This window comes from Saccoglossus kowalevskii, chromosome 15, assembly GCF_978046115.1.
Source record: "Saccoglossus kowalevskii chromosome 15, keSacKowa6.1, whole genome shotgun sequence".
Taxonomy (NCBI): domain Eukaryota; kingdom Metazoa; phylum Hemichordata; class Enteropneusta; family Harrimaniidae; genus Saccoglossus; species Saccoglossus kowalevskii.
This window is the reverse complement of record NC_140655.1, coordinates 4,833,493-4,850,426: the sequence shown is the minus strand read 5'-3', so window position 1 is coordinate 4,850,426 and position 16,934 is coordinate 4,833,493. Positions and strand designations below refer to the sequence as shown.

Genomic DNA, 16,934 nt, shown 5'->3' with positions numbered 1-16,934 from the left:
TTCCTTCAAACCCCAATCCTTAAATGAAGAGAATAAGTTTGTAGAGTGCATGTTTTAGGTTTGAACATTTCAATATAACCTGCTTTCAAAGGTGTACAAGACTTCAATTGAGGAGTGATGATCAAGGTCCCTTGATTACCAAAAACCTGGTCCAGTCAGTGCACAACACTTGGATATACTGCATGACTAATGGAACTTGTCATGATTTGTCTATACTGCATTTTTTTCTCACTTTCATTCTTGGAATATTAGCAGCATAAAAATCTAACCAACAGAACATTTTATTTCACACGATCGTATTTATTTTTTGTCAAGAGAAAATCTAACATATGCAAAGTATCAACAACAAAAATGTCCAGTCCCTTGCATATAAACTCAATCTTCTTGAGTAGTACTACATATATCAATTTGCAATGAACAGCAGTAGTTTTACTTATGGGTGCAGAAATTCACTATCTGGGTCTTGTGTAGAACCCCCTCAAATGTCACTTACTGATCGTATCAGGTATAAATTCACTGTCGATGACAATTATTTCCCTAAAAATTGTGATTGAAATTTATTCATGAAAGTCATTTTAACGTGGCATAGTTGAGATACAGCATTAAAATCCTCTGTTATCAGGCAACAAAGTACCAGGATGTATGACCTTTAGGGGTCATGCACAAAGCACATTACCATGATGCACTTGAATAATATTTTCAAACAAATGAAACAACTTAATTTATTGAATAGTGTGTTTTCTATCCGGTGAATGCTTGTGGTGATGCAATAATTCTTTTGACTTAAAGATCAATATGGTTCAGGCTAATCATCTCAATGAATTCAAATATCGCCAATCTCATTAAAATTAGATTTATTATGTGATCATTTTGTTCGAGCAGTTCAGAATTGTATTCAAATGCCAAAATAATAAATCTTATTGTAATTGGATTTGACTGAGAGCAAAGTTTAAGGCGGCCGCATAATGTCGGAGTGAAGCCCTGGAATTAAAGGTCGTGACAATTTTTAGGACTATGTATCATGTTTTGTCACTATCCCACCATCTTGACAATATCAAATAATTTTTTCGTAATTGGATGTCACACTTCCTAATAAGGTACAATGCAGATATTGATTTGATACAGTATAATTATGGCACGCTGTAACTAATGGAGATGGAGAATGAATTTATACCACTCTAATTTGAGACTTGAATATTCCTAAGTTGGGAGTTCAATAATAGATAACCACCAACTCCAAGGGGTTTCTAGCCAAGACTTCTCTCCAATGGCAATATTTTTAGTGATGCAGAGTCAAAACCGCCAAGGATGCAGCCATTATCATGGTTTGACTCTTGCATTCTGACACTAGAAAAAAACTTTTCAAAACCTGTTGAACAATGGTAGTATGCCTCATTGCCAGAACACCACTTGGACAGATAGCCTTGTGAAAGAAACACTGCTAGGACCAATGTGATGTCAGTCTTCATACAATGATCGTTAAAATTTTGTTGACAAACTAATGTATTTTACTGTCTTGTTTGTTGCATGGGACTATCAAACTTCATGCAGCACAATGACAGTTTTCCTGATGTTATGTGGCTAACTTTGATCAGACAATTATCCTTCGACATGACCGTTGGGGGGAAAAATGCAAGATTGTGCTTTTAATTTTGTATAATTATGTTTCATTCAGCTGGTTTCATAACTTAGCCTAAGGTTGGCAATAAAATATTCCTTGTTCATCTGACACACTCATACCTGCCAGTTCACATATCTGTGAGATTCTCATAAACTGGAGACCTTGGGCCAAGAGTTGTTGATCCATCTCAACAGTATTTTATATTATTCACTGCCAATGATCATCTGTTGGGAATAATTTCTTTGAAACAAATATGTTGAAGTTTTGTTTTTGTAAAGTCTAATCTTGTATATTGCCCACTCTGATCTTAGTCAACTGCACATTACCATGGCAAGTTATTTAATAATAATATTATACATCTACTATTGTATTTAAGAATACAATAATTTTTAGTTTCACAATTCAATAACTTTGCAAATGAAGATGTGGAATCCAATAATATACAAATTTACAATGTTATTGGCTTCTGTTTGATCTCTTGACCTCAGCAGTTCAAAGTAAATACAACAAAATCACTCTTTAATCTTACTTTAAGCTGAAAATATATTTTAATATTGAAAACAAGATATGGATTATCCAAACTCGCATAAATTTGTTTGATTGAAGAAATGTCGACAGTGTTTATCAATGCCACTTAATCCAATGCTGGTTAGAGTTGATCACCCAGTCACTACATGCAATAATACTTTCTAAAGATATTCATTAAAGGCCCAGGTATACTATAAATACGCTCCTAAACAATAGGGATCATTTCCTTGCTTGTCACGCTGTAGTAAACAGCTCCAGCCAAGCTCCGGTAAAAACGTGTTTTCTCGAACTTACAGGTCGATTATGTCGTGCCAAAGTGGATGCATGTGACTATGAATATCACAGCAGTGACTGTGTGTAATATTTATGACAATAAAATTGTGTACGAGCTGAGATTTTGGCGGATAAAAGTAAAGAACATGAACCGGGGAAAGGGATGCGCGACTAATCTTGAATAATTACTACTGTCAATCAAAGTCATGTGATGTTGGACCGCTGAAACAGGATGCATCATAGGCTACGCAAGTGATTAACACCATGCATTAGAATAGCCACACCTCCAATTCATACTTGCCCGGGGCAAGTGAATTGGGCCTTTAAGGTAACTAAAATGCATGTGCCTTACAGTTTTCTAGCTTGTATTAAAGCATAAGAGAGCAGTTACAATCTTTCTCAGAGCCCTTTCACGTAAAAAACAAATGTCCAGAATTTGTGTCACTGAAGAGTGCTCGCTAAATTATGCAAATTTATGTCACCTGACAGCATCTGATATCAAACTCTGAAAGAAATAGTTAAACTTATATTCTAAACATCTTTTAAAAAGATGCATAATAATAATGTTATTTAAATTCATGTCATTGTACACTATGTGCCTCATTGCTTTCACTGCATGATGTACTCAAACATAAATTCTTGTATTTTGTTAATAACATTATACCGGTAATAGAGATAAATTTAATTCATTTATAATCTAATGTGTGATTCGTCCATACTTACCTTTACCCCTGAGGGCACTTAGTCCCAAGTAAGAATAAAAATGTATATTATATTTTGTAAACTAAACCCCAAATTATTTAGTTACTATAATTAAATCTCCAATTATTACATAAATTTACAAATCTTTTTTGAAAATTATACTTTTTGTGGCAAGACATTTTAGTAGCGTTAAAATGATGTATACAAGTATGGTTCTTCGAGTACACTAGTCTACACTCAGTTTTTTAAATGACCCTGCTATCCCACCACTAGCATCCACTCCCTGGGCAGTACCTCCGAGGACGTCACTTGCTTTTGGAATACCAAACTGATCCATGTATTCAAATTCAGCGTCACATTTCATAAGGTTTTCGTACCATTCATTACAGTTGAAATCCATGAATTGACCGCCAAATTCTGGTGGTAGAATTGATGATGGAACGTAGTCGTGAAGAGTACCGTACTCCTGGCCATGGAAATGAAGCTGAAAAATATGTAACTTTAAATTAATTGGATTTCCTAAGGGAACACAGAAAATACAAACAAATGTCTTTCAAAAAAATATTACATCAAAATGTTTGCTAACATAAATTGTTTATTTAGAAGCCCAATTTTCTTAATTTGAAAATCGCACTATGGGGAATTCAAAAAGTCAATGGATAACAACTTTGGGAATTTTGTAGTTTATCTTTTATTGGATGCAACTTTTCATTCAGTATCAAGTATTGTGTTTTGAAATATTTCTGTATTTTGTTTGCATTCATCCATAACTCATGAACCAATGTCAACTTTTGTCCCACAAACTGAATCTGCATAAAAAACTTGTATTCAACGAAAAATTATGTCCAGGTTATCAATAATAACAAATTGAAAATTAAAGAAATGCATTTTATGACTTGTAGACAACATCACCAATGAGAATTTTTTTTTGCATATTAGCATAGACTAGCATTTGTAATCATCATCAATTTATTATATATCTGTCACCATATGTCAACAGTTTACATCGTGCCACAATTTAGCGGTAATGCAGCCTTCCATATTAGGAAATAAGCATTCCAAATATGGAAGGAAATCACAAAATTCCCAAGATGAACATTTTTTAAAACGAATTATAAGCGAGAATAATTCCAATAAATGTCTGAATTTTGTGCATTCTACACCAAGCGATTGGATTAGGAAGATGTATAATAAGATTATGAAGATATCACAAAGTAAACAGTATGAAAGTATGGGGTCACATCAACACTAGACATATGCCAGTCAATCTTCTTCTGGGGCATACAGTATGGCATCCTTGCATTAACATTACGAGTAACAATGGAGTTTTCATTTGTGTAGAAATATATACACTCTTACCCGCTTGATCAGCTTCGCAGACATAAATGGTCTGAAAATGGAAAACATGGTTTCAAATATATCTGGCTGTCGAATGTAGTGTGCTGCTTTGAACCGAATCGGGATTGCATTCTGAAAAAAAATATTAAAATTATGAAATCATTGATGTTTGTAACCATGGTAACCCTATGACCATTATCAGTAAGCTTCAAACAACAACAATTTAGATGCAAAGTTCATTCTAGGATGTGATAATTTATGATTTTATAATTTAAAATTATTTTGTCCTATTTACCATTTTGTTGAGTAAAATTGGTAGTTGCTTATTGGTTTACTGAGCACGTCCCAAGATCGTTACATGATTGGAACAAGTTTGGTCAAACCAACCTCAACAGGAGACAAACTAATAATGAGGGACATAAATATCAATAGAAGATAACATTTTCATACAATTTATTACATGAAATCATATAAATTGCTCAAAAAAGTTTAACAAAATGAATGCATCAACCTGATATTTTCCAATACTCTACATTACAGCAATTCCGGGCACTGATTTGATGCTGAAGTAGTGCTAGATATAGATAACATTCTACAATAGGTTACACACTTTGTTTTCACATTTACATAAGTTGTAACTAGAAATATAAACATCGGCTGCAAATCAGAGGATTGATTGACAGATATTGCCCACAATGTTCTCTATTTTTGCTACAGAGTCTGATGTCCTCAGACTTTGCAGCGCGACTGTCTTTCAGTCACCGTGTTGATTGCGTGTTTACAAATCAACATTTGTCCAATGTTATAGACTATGCCGAACATTATAAAACGTTGAGACTGAGCATTTACGGGCTACTCGAAGACGGTGTATATATGGCAGCAACCCTCCCCGGACGTGTGATCGTGTGTAGCGAGTGATAAGCTGTTTAATTAACGATTATTTCGTGGCACAACAACCTTTCGGTTCTCATCGTCGAGAACTAATAATCGAATAACACCCATTCTAATTATATATTCAATTTCATTCTTCATATACTGGACGAAGTCTTCATAGGACATTTGTTGTAGGCAGCTTTCAGTTATATACATCGGCGTGATACGGATATTTCCATAGTAGGAATAATGCACTTTGATCAATAATTCTGTCATGATCAGTCGGCCAGCTGGTTCTGTAAAATAACATTTTTTACAGTGCCACCACTGTAAGCGCCCTCCCACTGAAATAATATGTGACGCAAATTAAGTATGAAACTAAGTTGAGAGCCTCGATCGTTTATTGGAGGAGAAATTCAAAACTAATGTACCGCCACTTTTATGGGCACTTCAAATTGCAGACATGCTGTCTGCATTATTTGTAACAACTTGTGTAAATGTGAAAATAAAGTGTGCAACCTATTGTAGTAAGTTATCAACATCTAACACTACTTCAGCGTCAGCGTCAAATCAGTGCCTGGAACTGCTGAAGATGGGCTTTCTAAACCAATAAAGCGATTGTTTTGTTCAATTCCAGTGATTTTCAAGTTAATGATTGACAAGCCAAAGTGTTACTGACCATAATTTCACTGTAAATTTAAAAGCAGCTGGCCTGAAATCTGAGTGGTTAGTGTCAACTGATGGTGGAGTTATTTTAAACAGTGAATTTGTAAAGAAGGTGTGGTCCTGTCTTCTGAGTGGTTAGTGTCAACTGATGGTGGAGTTATTTTAAACAGTGAATTTGTAAAGAAGGTGTGGTCCTGTCTTCTGAGTGGTTAGTGTCAACAGATGGTGGAGTTATCTTAAACAGTGAATTTGTAAAGAAGGTGTGGTCCTGTCTTCTGAGTGGTTAGTGTCAACTGATGGTGGAGTTATTTTAAACAGTGAATTTGTAAAGAAGGTGTGGTCCTGTCTTCTGAGTGGTTAGTGTCAACAGATGGTGGAGTTATCTTAAACAGTGAATTTGTAAAGAAGGTGTGGTCCTGTCTTCTGAGTGGTTAGTGTCAACTGATGGTGGAGTTATTTTAAACAAAGAATTTGTAAAGAAGGTGTGGTCCTGTCTTCTGAGTGGTTAGTGTCAACTGATGGTGGAGTTATTTTAAACAGTGAATTTGTAAAGAAGGTGTGGTCCTGTCTTCTGAGTGGTTAGTGTCAACAGATGGTGGAGTTATTTTAAACAGTAAATTTGTAAAGAAGGTGTGGTCCTGTCTTCTGAGTGGTTAGTGTCAACTGATGGTGGAGTTATTTTAAACAGTGAATTTGTAAAGAAGGTGTGGTCCTGTCTTCTGAGTGGTTAGTGTCAACAGATGGTGGAGTTATTTTAAACAGTGAATTTGTAAAGAAGGTGTGGTCCTGTCTTCTGAGTGGTTAGTGTCAACTGATGGTGGAGTTATTTTAAACAGTGAATTTGCGTTGAGTGGAAACCCCGGAAAACACTAAACCAGTTGAAAAACACTAAACCTATTGAAAAAGACTAAACCTGTTGAAAAAGACTAAACCTGTTGAAAAAACACTAAACCCTTCGTAAAGGGCGAATTATGGATATACCATGATCGTTCAGTTGAGTATTTATGAAAAGAAAGCTAAAGAAAAATCCCTTTATGATCGAGGCCAGGGCCGCAGCTGATTTGGCAGCAGGACGCCCTCTATGTTAGATACTAGTATATCGCGCCCCAAACCAAACATTTTATTATATTTATTTATAAATTTACAAATTATGAACACAGCATTTGGCATATTGGCAATTGGTTAGGGTTAGGGTTAGGGTTAGGGTTTAGATTACATTGAGGGCGCCCTTGTGAAATCAGCTGCCGTCGTGGGTTCTGTTTCATGTTTTCGCTTTCTTTTAATCAAATATTGACTGGACGATTATGGTACACCCATAATACACCCTTTACCTCAGGTTTAGTGTTTTTATTGTCAGGTTTAGTGTTTTTTGACAGGTTTAGTGTTTTTCGACAGGTTTAGTGTTTTCCGGGGTTTCCACTCAACGCTGAATTTGTAAAGAAGGTGTGGTCCTGTCTTCTGAGTGGTTAGTGTCAACAGATGGTGGAGTTATTTTAAACAGTGAATTTGTAAAGAAGGTGTGGTCCTGTCTTCTGAGTGGTTAGTGTCAACAGATGGTGGAGTTATCTTAAACAGTGAATTTGTAAAGAAGGTGTGGTCCTGTCTTCTGAGTGGTTATTATCAACTGATGGTGCAAATTAAGAGACTGATTTGTTGATTGGCAAGATCTGTTGTCTCTGCCTCGGACTTCAAATTAAATTAAAGTGACAGGGTCGTAACCCGTGTACGCGCAGGAATTAAGTCCCAAGCGACGATAACAACACACGTTAAAAACGCAAAGGCTCATGGGTAGGCAATTGTTTGTAAACAATGACACGCTATGACTATCTCACGCATGCGCTGGTGATCACACCCCCACTTTAAAGCAGCCAGTGTTTTTCGGGCTACACCCTCACAACACCACACTTGTCATGTGGGGTTTCCTATACTTATTAACCAAATCATGGAATATACACTCACAGCCCAAAATTATATTAATGACCTACCATTATGCAATCCATTTGTTTTTTAGCCTGAGTTGGACCCAATTTCAAAACATGTTTCATTTTCAAGCCTTCATAGTCACCAACCACTACGATTCCATTCACCTGGGTTTCTTCATCTTGAATCATTTTCTCCATTGACAATAAATATCCCGCCATGAGAAAGTCATAATCAAATCTGTCAGGATCCCAAAGACCTGTAGAAAAACACAATCACTGCATTTTTTATTTAGATATAATGAGTTTCCCTTTTGTAAATTTCATGATGTATAAAAAAGCATTATCTTCAGGAATATATTGAATAGAATACTTGCAAAATATTAGTAACAGCAATCATCAAAATAGTTAAATAATAGTTAGTTAATAGCTACAAATTAACTGAAGTGTATCATTTAATAATGACATCACTTTTTAGTAATAGATTGACCAGCAGAAACTCTGGAAGGGGAGTTGTAAAGTGACTTGAGGGCTGTTTATCCATATAAATTGATCAATACTTTTTTTATTAATATTTTATGATTTTCATTGCTACTTCTTGTAGAAATAAAAATGTTATACAGCATCATGTGATATATCAATAACCATTCTTTTCAATTACTAAGTTTATTTCATTCAAATTAACTGTGCGATTCATTATTATTCTGACAGTTTCTCTAGATTTTAGTATCAACAAGAATTAATGTTGACAAATCAAGGAAAACAAGAATAATAATTTCAGCACTCAAATAACTGTTGTGAGTTTCCTGTACTTGGTTTTGAGATGGATTGATTTGTTTTTCTTTCCTCTGTCAAATGTGTGAGTCTAACAAAATGATTTGTCCAGCGCCCTCTACACTAATATTCAATTAAAAATGATACTTTTGTTTTGTCAGTCACTTTCATCTACATTTACATGTCATGATGCAAACATGCCAATCAATAAAACTAGTAAAATCTAAGTGCGTTATTGTTCATTTCACCCACTGATGGTCGGTAGTGTAATAAAGTTATTATTATTGTACAGGAACACACAACAGAGTGGAGTCATATTAGTTCAAATCAAATCGCTGATAATTAGTATACATTGTCCATATCATTTGCTTCTTGATTTATATTGTCCATTTCACAGGCACACCGCAACACACATGCATGAGATATATGGGTCTCATATGAACAAGATGGTGACTTTGACTGTTGTGCACACAAAAGAGTACAAACAGAGAAGTTACTATAAAGCTAGGTAGTTTCTTTGGTGATTGTAAGGTATGGGAGGAGTCAACAATAGTAATTAGTGCATATTGCACCCGGGGCGAAAAGTGTGCACCTTGGACTGTGGGGAAAATCAGTGTTTATTAACAAAAATGTTGTACATGCATGGCAAGGCAACCACGACTTTAAAAATAAATAAATATATATTTTAGAAGCGATTTTATGATCAACTGTATGTTAATACAATCCATGTGTAGCGTAAACACACTTAAAGAAAGCATGAAACACTAAGGAAAGCAACAAAACATTAAGGAAAGCAACAAAACATTAAGGAAAGCAACAAAACATTAAGGATAGCAACAAAACATTAAGGAAAGCAACAAAACATTAAGGATAGCAACAAAACATTAAAGAAAGCAACAAAACATTAAGGAAAGCAACAAAACATTAAGGAAAGCAACAAAACATTAAGGATAGCAACAAAACATTAAGAATAGCAACAAAACATTAAGGAAAGCAACAAAACATTAAGGATAGCAACAAAACATTAAAGAAAGCAACAAAACATTAAGGAAAGCAACAAAACATTAAGGATAGCAACAAAACATTAAAGAAAGCAACAAAACATTAAGGAAAGCAACAAAACATTAAGGATAGCAACAAAACATTAAGGAAAGCAACAAAACATTAAGGATAGCAACAAAACATTAAGGATAGCAACAGAACATTAAGGATAGCAACAAAACATTAAGGATAGCAACAAAACAATAAGGATAGCAACAAAACATTAAGGAAAGCAACAAAACATTAAGGATAGCAACAAAACATTAAGAATAGCAACAAAACATTAAGGATAGCAACAAAACATTAAGAATAGCAACAAAACATTAAGGATAGCAACAAAACATTAAGGAAAGCAACAAAACATTAAGGATAGCAACAAAACATTAAGGATAGCAACAAAACATTAAGGAAAGCAACAAAACATTAAGGAAAGCAACAAAACATTAGGATAGCAACAAAACATTAAGGAAAGCAACAAAACATTAAGGATAGCAACAAAACATTAAGGAAAGCAACAACACATTAAGGAAAGCAACAAAACATTAAGGATAGCAACAAAACATTAATGATAGCAACAAAACATTAAGGATAGCAACAAAACATTAAAGAAAGCAACAAAACATTAAGGATAGCAACAAAACATTAAGGAAAGCAACAAAACATTAAGGATAGCAACAAAACATTAAGGAAAGCAACAAAACATTAAGGATAGCAACAAAACATTAAGGAAAGCAACAAAACATTAAGGAAAGCAACAAAACATTAAGGAAAGCAACAACACATTAAGGAAAGCAACAAAACATTAAGGATAGCAACAAAACATTAAGGAAAGCAACAAAACATTAAGGAAAGCAACAAAACATTAAGGATAGCAACAAAACATTAAGGAAAGCAACAAAACATTGAGGAAAGCAACAAAACATTAAGGATAGCAACAAAACATTAAGGATAGCAACAACACATTAAGGAAAGCAACAAAACATTAAGGATAGCAACAAAATATTAAGGAAAGCAACCAAACATTAAGGAAAGCAACAAAACATTAAGGAAAACAACAAAACATTAGGGAAAGCAACAAAACATTAAAGAAAGCATACATGAATGAAGGAAGTTTCGGCACAGATCTAGAAGCAGTACCTACACACGAATTGGTGACGTCATAAAATACATGACCTTCAATCGGGGTCGTTTCCTCGGTATATACGAATTGGTATATACAAATTACAATAAAGATACTTAAGACATTACACATAAGGTAAAACAAATCACGTGACAATATAATGATAATAACGGTAATAAATCCTAGCTTAACAGTTGAACAGAACGCTCATATAGTCAGTCGGGTGACGCCGAGGGTCACGAACTGTGTTGCAAAATGGCCGTGTGGTTGAAACTGGGTCATGGCATGACGGGTGAGGAAGACATCATTAAACACTCAAAATCACAATAAAACGGGGAAGTGGTTGCATATTACGGCGTAGCTAACATGAAAAATAAAAAAACGCCCAATACAAACGACATGGGTTCGAATCACACTAGATACATGTACACACTCACCAGAACCGAAGCAATCAGAAACCAGCAATCGTTTTGGCTTTTCCGTTCAACTCATCGGAACACTGGAGTAGTTAGAAAAATGAACACCACTTAACGACCAACGTCGTGGCTTGGTACACAAGCGTGCCATCAAAATAAAACAAAATTAGCTTGAAAAGACAGTGGGTTCGAGTCCCGCTCAGAGCTACCGTAAAAACGTAAATCAAATAAACTGAAATCTCTCAAACCGTAAACAAGTAAACAAAGAACGTCGCAAAAAAATAATAAACCTCACAAAACTCCACCATACAAAACTGAATGAATAAATAATAAAATAACTAACGTCTTAAACTGGACGACGCGCAATTTGTTCAACAGTTTCCAGATTGTGACAAGAGATAAACAAGACCCAAGTCAAGGTAAGTTTTGTTAAAGTGTCGATAGCGTTCCCTATATTACGAAAACAATTCAGGCAACAGACGAATATCTTCTGTGGTGTTGTGGAATTTATACCGTGTCTGCGGAATTGTTGATTGAGGGTTCGAAGCCAGCAGTTAACATTTTGTTAGAAAGTTTCACAATTAAATCAAATATCCAATGATACCAGTATATTTATTTCATTATTTTAACAACTTGCAATGGTGGAAGTTGGTCAAACACGAGTTCTTACACCTAAATAAGTATCAAATATTTGTCGACACATTTATTCTCTCAACCTTGTAGAGGTGGAAATTAATTAAACAACAGGTATTTACTCACAAATATAATGGTCAATATTTGTCCATACATTCATTCTGTCAATTTAAGAACTTGTAATTGTTGGAATTAATCAAATGAGAGTTGTCTACACCAAAATAAGTTTCAAATACATGTCCATACATTTATTCTCTCAATTTAACAACTTGTAATGGTGTAAAATAATTAAACGAGAGTTGTCTACACCAAAATAAGTCTAAAATATTTGTCCGCACATTTATTCTCTCAATTTAACAACTTGTAATGGTGTAAAATAATTAAACGAGAGCTGTCTACACCAAAATAAGTCTAAAATATTTGTCCGCACATTTATTCTCTTAATTTAACAACTTGTAATGGTGTAAAATAATTAAACGAGAGCTGTCTACACCAAAATAAGTCTAAAATATTTGTCCATACATTTATTCTCTCACGTTAACAACTTGTAATGGTGTAAAATAATTAAACGAGAGTTGTCTACACCAAAATAAGTCTAAAATATTTGTCCGCACATTTATTCTCTCAATTTAACAACTTGTAATGGTGTAAAATAATTAAACGATAGCTGTCTACACCAAAATAAGTCTAAAATATTTGTCCATACATTTATTCTCTCACGTTAACAACTTGTAATGGTGTAAAATAATTAAACGAGAGTTGTCTACACCAAAATAAGTCTAAAATATTTGTCCGCACATTTATTCTCTCAATTTAACAACTTGTAATGGTGTAAAATAATTAAACGATAGCTGTCTACACCAAAATAAGTCTAAAATATTTGTCCGTATATTTATTCTCTCAATTTAACAACTTGTAATTGTGGGAATTAATCAAACAAGAGCTGTCTACACCAAAATAAGTCTAAAATATTTGTCCGCACACTTATTCTCTCAATTTAACAACTTGTAATGGTGTAAAATAATTAAACGAGAGCTGTCTACACCAAAATAAGTCTAAAATATTTGTCCATACATTTATTCTCTCAATTTAACAACTTGGAATTGTGTAAAATAATTAAACGAGAGCTGTCTACACCAAAATAAGTCTAAAATATTTGTCCGCACATTTATTCTTTCAATTTAACAACCTGTAATTTTGGGAATTAATCAAACGTGAGTTGTTTACATCAAACTAAGTATTTAATATTTGTTGAGACATTTATTCTCTCAATTTAACAACTTGTAATGGTGTAAAATAATTAAACGAGAGTTGTCTACACCAAAATTAATCTCAAATATTTGTCCACACATTTATTGTCACAATTTAACCACTTGTTAATAGTGGAAATTACTTAAATGCGACTTGTTTAATCAGTTGACATCAATGCAACTTACTGTAAATGGGGTAATTATTCACTGGGTTTTAATTTAGCTTATTTCGTTGACTGGAAAATGCGCTAAATTAAAACACAGTGAATATGTACAATTTAGCATAGAACACATTATCTAAATGACGAAACCGTGAATTTAAAACCCACTTAATATGCCTGAAATGGTAAATCAGTGAAAACCCAATGAAAATTAGTCATTTTACAGTACCCGCAGACAGTGCACAACAGAGTATCATTATTGAGCAATTATAAACAGGAACGTGTCTTGGCATTAGGGTTAGGGTCGGGTCAGGTATGGGCAACAGAATTATTAACAGGAACGTGTCTTGACATTAGGGTTAGGGTCGGGTCAGGTATGGGCAACGCAAATGGCAAACACCCAATTGGCAAGATGTACACTAACGGGTTATGGCATGCATATAGTTTACACAAGTAAAAACAGGGTCGGGTCAGGTATGGGCAACGCAAATGGCAAACACCCAATTGGCAAGATGTACACTAACGGGTTATGGCATGCATATAGTTTACACAAGTAAAAACACAAAATTGGCAATTTTTTGGACAATTGTAACTCAATAATAGAAATATGTTGTATTTCTATATATATACACACTATATAGTCTTATCAAATGCAAACACATCCAGTTATTCCATTGTGGGCTTGTGGGTCAGTTCTTTACATAGCGATCAGGAGGACCTGGGTTCAATTCCCTTGCCTGCCCATCTTTTTCTCGCAAACACCATTTGGCAATAAAGCTAAATATGACAACAAATTATTTAATTTGCATGACCACCCACATAGCTCAGTTGATTTGTACTATGTCAGCAATGTGAGCGATCGCTGGTTCGAATCCAGTATGTTTAGTTAGATTTTTGAATGCTAATGAAGACAGTGCTATTATGAATAGGACTTAAATCCTAACTCCTGTGTGAAGACACTCGTGGTACAGTGGACAAGACAGTGCGCTGGGAACTCAAAGATTGCAAGTTCGAGTCACGGATTGGACACTCCTACAAAAGACATGAAAGACGTTAAAAACATAAACAGCGGATTCAAAAACTCAAGTCAGGAAAACAGAACACAAGAATACTATCCCACATGGAAGCCAGTCGAAGTCGTCGAAGAACGAACACACTTGACAGCTGTAGGTCACGTGCAACAACAGACACGAGGAGCATGGCTGCTCTCCAAATGGGTCCCTTCTTTTGTATTGACCCCCTAAGGATTGCTAATCCCCCTTTCTAACTCTTCCCCCAAAAATAATATATCGCCCCTTTTAAAATGTATTGAGCCACAAATTAATGAATATTCATAAGCACAGAAACTGCAACGTCATGAATAAATTAGCATAATTTTAAAAAATTTGCATAAAGTGTAGGTACTCCTTCTGGAGCTCTGCCGAAGTTTCTTTTGAAAAAAATGTCAAATAAATGTTCTTGTATTAAACAACAAACAAAATATCATAATTTATTAAAATTATGCAGCATGCATGTGGCAAAGTATCTGAAAAACACAATCTATAAAACAGTAAATATTCTAAACTTTCAGAATTTGTCATACATTTTACCATACAGTGCCCTCAGACGGTACAGTTGTGTAATGAAGTTAGTATTGTTATGATAACGGGGTTGAGGTGACTGCGTTTGTGGGGTGTCGACGAGAGGTCGAACATGCTTTCAGTTTATTTTGGTGTAATATATTTAAGTGCTTTTTATCCCGCTTGTTGGGCATATATTTGTTGTTGCTTTTCTAAACCACTATGCAGTTTTGTCTGTGTGATTATATGGATGTCAATATTCGCGGGTTCGTTTTTATTGGGATAATTCCGCAGTGACATGGACAAATAACCTTGTTACGACATACTCACTCATTTTCCCTATTGAGACCAGTCTGCCTTGATTGTCTCGTTTTGGAAGTATACCCTGTATACCGAGCTCATATAATTGCTTGTACGCTGATGGCCGACAGTTGTTGTACAACTCCGGGTATTTTCGACGAACCTCGTAATAGTTCACGATCATCTTAAAGGCGCGATCGACATCATATTTCTTATTTCGTAGGTAGCGCACAAAAAAGGCATCCTCAGGTGGTAGCTTGATTTCAGGTCGTTCTTTTTTAAATTTTGCTCTCAATTCATCGATTTTCGCGTCCCTTGTGTCGGGGTCTTCGTTCAGCTCCCGCTTTGCCTTTTCCAGTGTTTTGGGACTGAGAGTGCAGACGTAAGGTCGACGTATGCTTGGGTCCATGGCTTTTTTGGGTGATTCTTATCCGGGTATATTTTGTTGGCAGATACTGAAAGTCACTGAGGTCAGCACGTCATCAGCTGAACTTTTGTTGTGCGCATGCGTGTTGCGTGCAATGTTACAAGTTACTAATATAACGACCTTCCCAGTTACGAACTTTCTCGGCGACAACTATGTCAACTATGAAAATAATGATGTATTGTTCGGCGTGTATTTTGTTTTTAATTTTTTATTTATTTTATTTGTACTATTTTTGTTTTATTATTTTTACGTACATATTTTATTATATTATAATAATATTATATATTAATATATTGCCATGCCATCATAATTGTGGGATTTCGCGATTATCAAAACTTATTTTTAAAAAACTGCCAGCAAATGATCAGCACATTCAAGTAAAATATATGTCCCGGACTTGAGTGGTATCACGTCTAACTGCTTTTGAGCTCAAAGATTTGTTCCAGTATGCTTCCCGGTAGCTTTCAAATAGTTGTTTTGAAATCTAGTCGCCTTTTCGTGTTAAAAAATTTGAGCCTCTTACTTACATACGTCGCGCCACGCATATGGGTCTCATATGAACAAAGATTAGATGGCGACTTTGACTGTTGCGGAGATCAATGAGTACAAACTGAGACATTACCAAGCTTTAATTTGGTATTTTCAGGTGATTGGAAGGTATTGAAGGAGTCACCGGCAGTAATTAGTGCAAGTCACGCCCCATACTTGTGATTTCAATTAGAAGGGCGCATTGAATTGTGGGAAAATCAATGTTTATCAACACAAATGTAGCACATGCGCCCTTTAATGAGATTGTAGCCACACTCACCTGAATATAGCTTTATGGAGACCATTTAGTTCATGTTATGTAAGAGGTAGCAATGATTTTGATAGTGATGCAAAAAACCGTGGCGTTGGACAAACAGGAAATTATGCAGTATTTGCATACTGCTAATTGTTTTTAATTTCACCCTTAAAATTCTAAATAGTTTTTACAAGGGCCGAAAACGACCAGGGCTGGAATGTCTAGAAGTACATGCCATATCCCACAGGGAAGTATGAATTGGGCTATCCTGTATACAGATAATAACATATTTTGTTATATGCATCTGGAGATGCGTAGAACAGTGCAGATTTAGGTTAATGCAAACTCCACATGCACACAACACACATTTTGTTGAATTTGTTTGCAGAACTTTTCCATTTGTTTAACAGAAATTCATAAAATAATTGTTTTTATATTTTTTCAAAAATGGAAAGGGGGGGGGGGTTAGATGCAACAGCTTGTTAAATATCCATGCACCAAAAAACATAGACTGGCTACAGCCGGGGAGATTTTATTTGTCCCGTCTCA

The 16,934-nt window shown here is 34.9% G+C and overlaps 1 protein-coding gene across 1 annotated transcript; it reads right to left on the bottom strand.

Annotated features, from left to right (window-relative positions):
- Window positions 1-279: 279 nt before the first annotated feature.
- Window positions 280-15,675, bottom strand: LOC100369446 (alpha-tocopherol transfer protein-like). The gene is made up of 4 exons (XM_002730330.4): window positions 15,205-15,675; window positions 7,987-8,180; window positions 4,484-4,594; window positions 280-3,608 (listed from the first exon to the last, which is right to left on the bottom strand). The coding sequence occupies exons 1-4, from the start codon at window positions 15,581-15,583 to the stop codon at window positions 3,351-3,353; spliced, it is 942 nt and encodes a 313-aa protein (XP_002730376.1). The 5' UTR covers window positions 15,584-15,675; the 3' UTR covers window positions 280-3,350.
- Between the last annotated feature and the right edge of the window lie 1,259 nt (window positions 15,676-16,934).

What these genes read in the sequence shown, in the direction of transcription:
- LOC100369446 (XM_002730330.4), bottom strand. Translation starts at nt 15,583, where the DNA reads ATGGACCCAAGCATACGTCGACCTTACGTCTGCACTCTCAGTCCCAAA. An exon ending in AACAAATGGATTGCATAATG is followed by an intron (nt 4,595 to 7,986) that starts GTAGGTCATTAA and finishes ATTTTTTTTCAG; the next exon opens with AATGCAATCCCGATTCGGTT. An exon ending in CTGCGAAGCTGATCAAGCGG is followed by an intron (nt 3,609 to 4,483) that starts GTAAGAGTGTAT and finishes CATATTTTTCAG; the next exon opens with CTTCATTTCCATGGCCAGGA.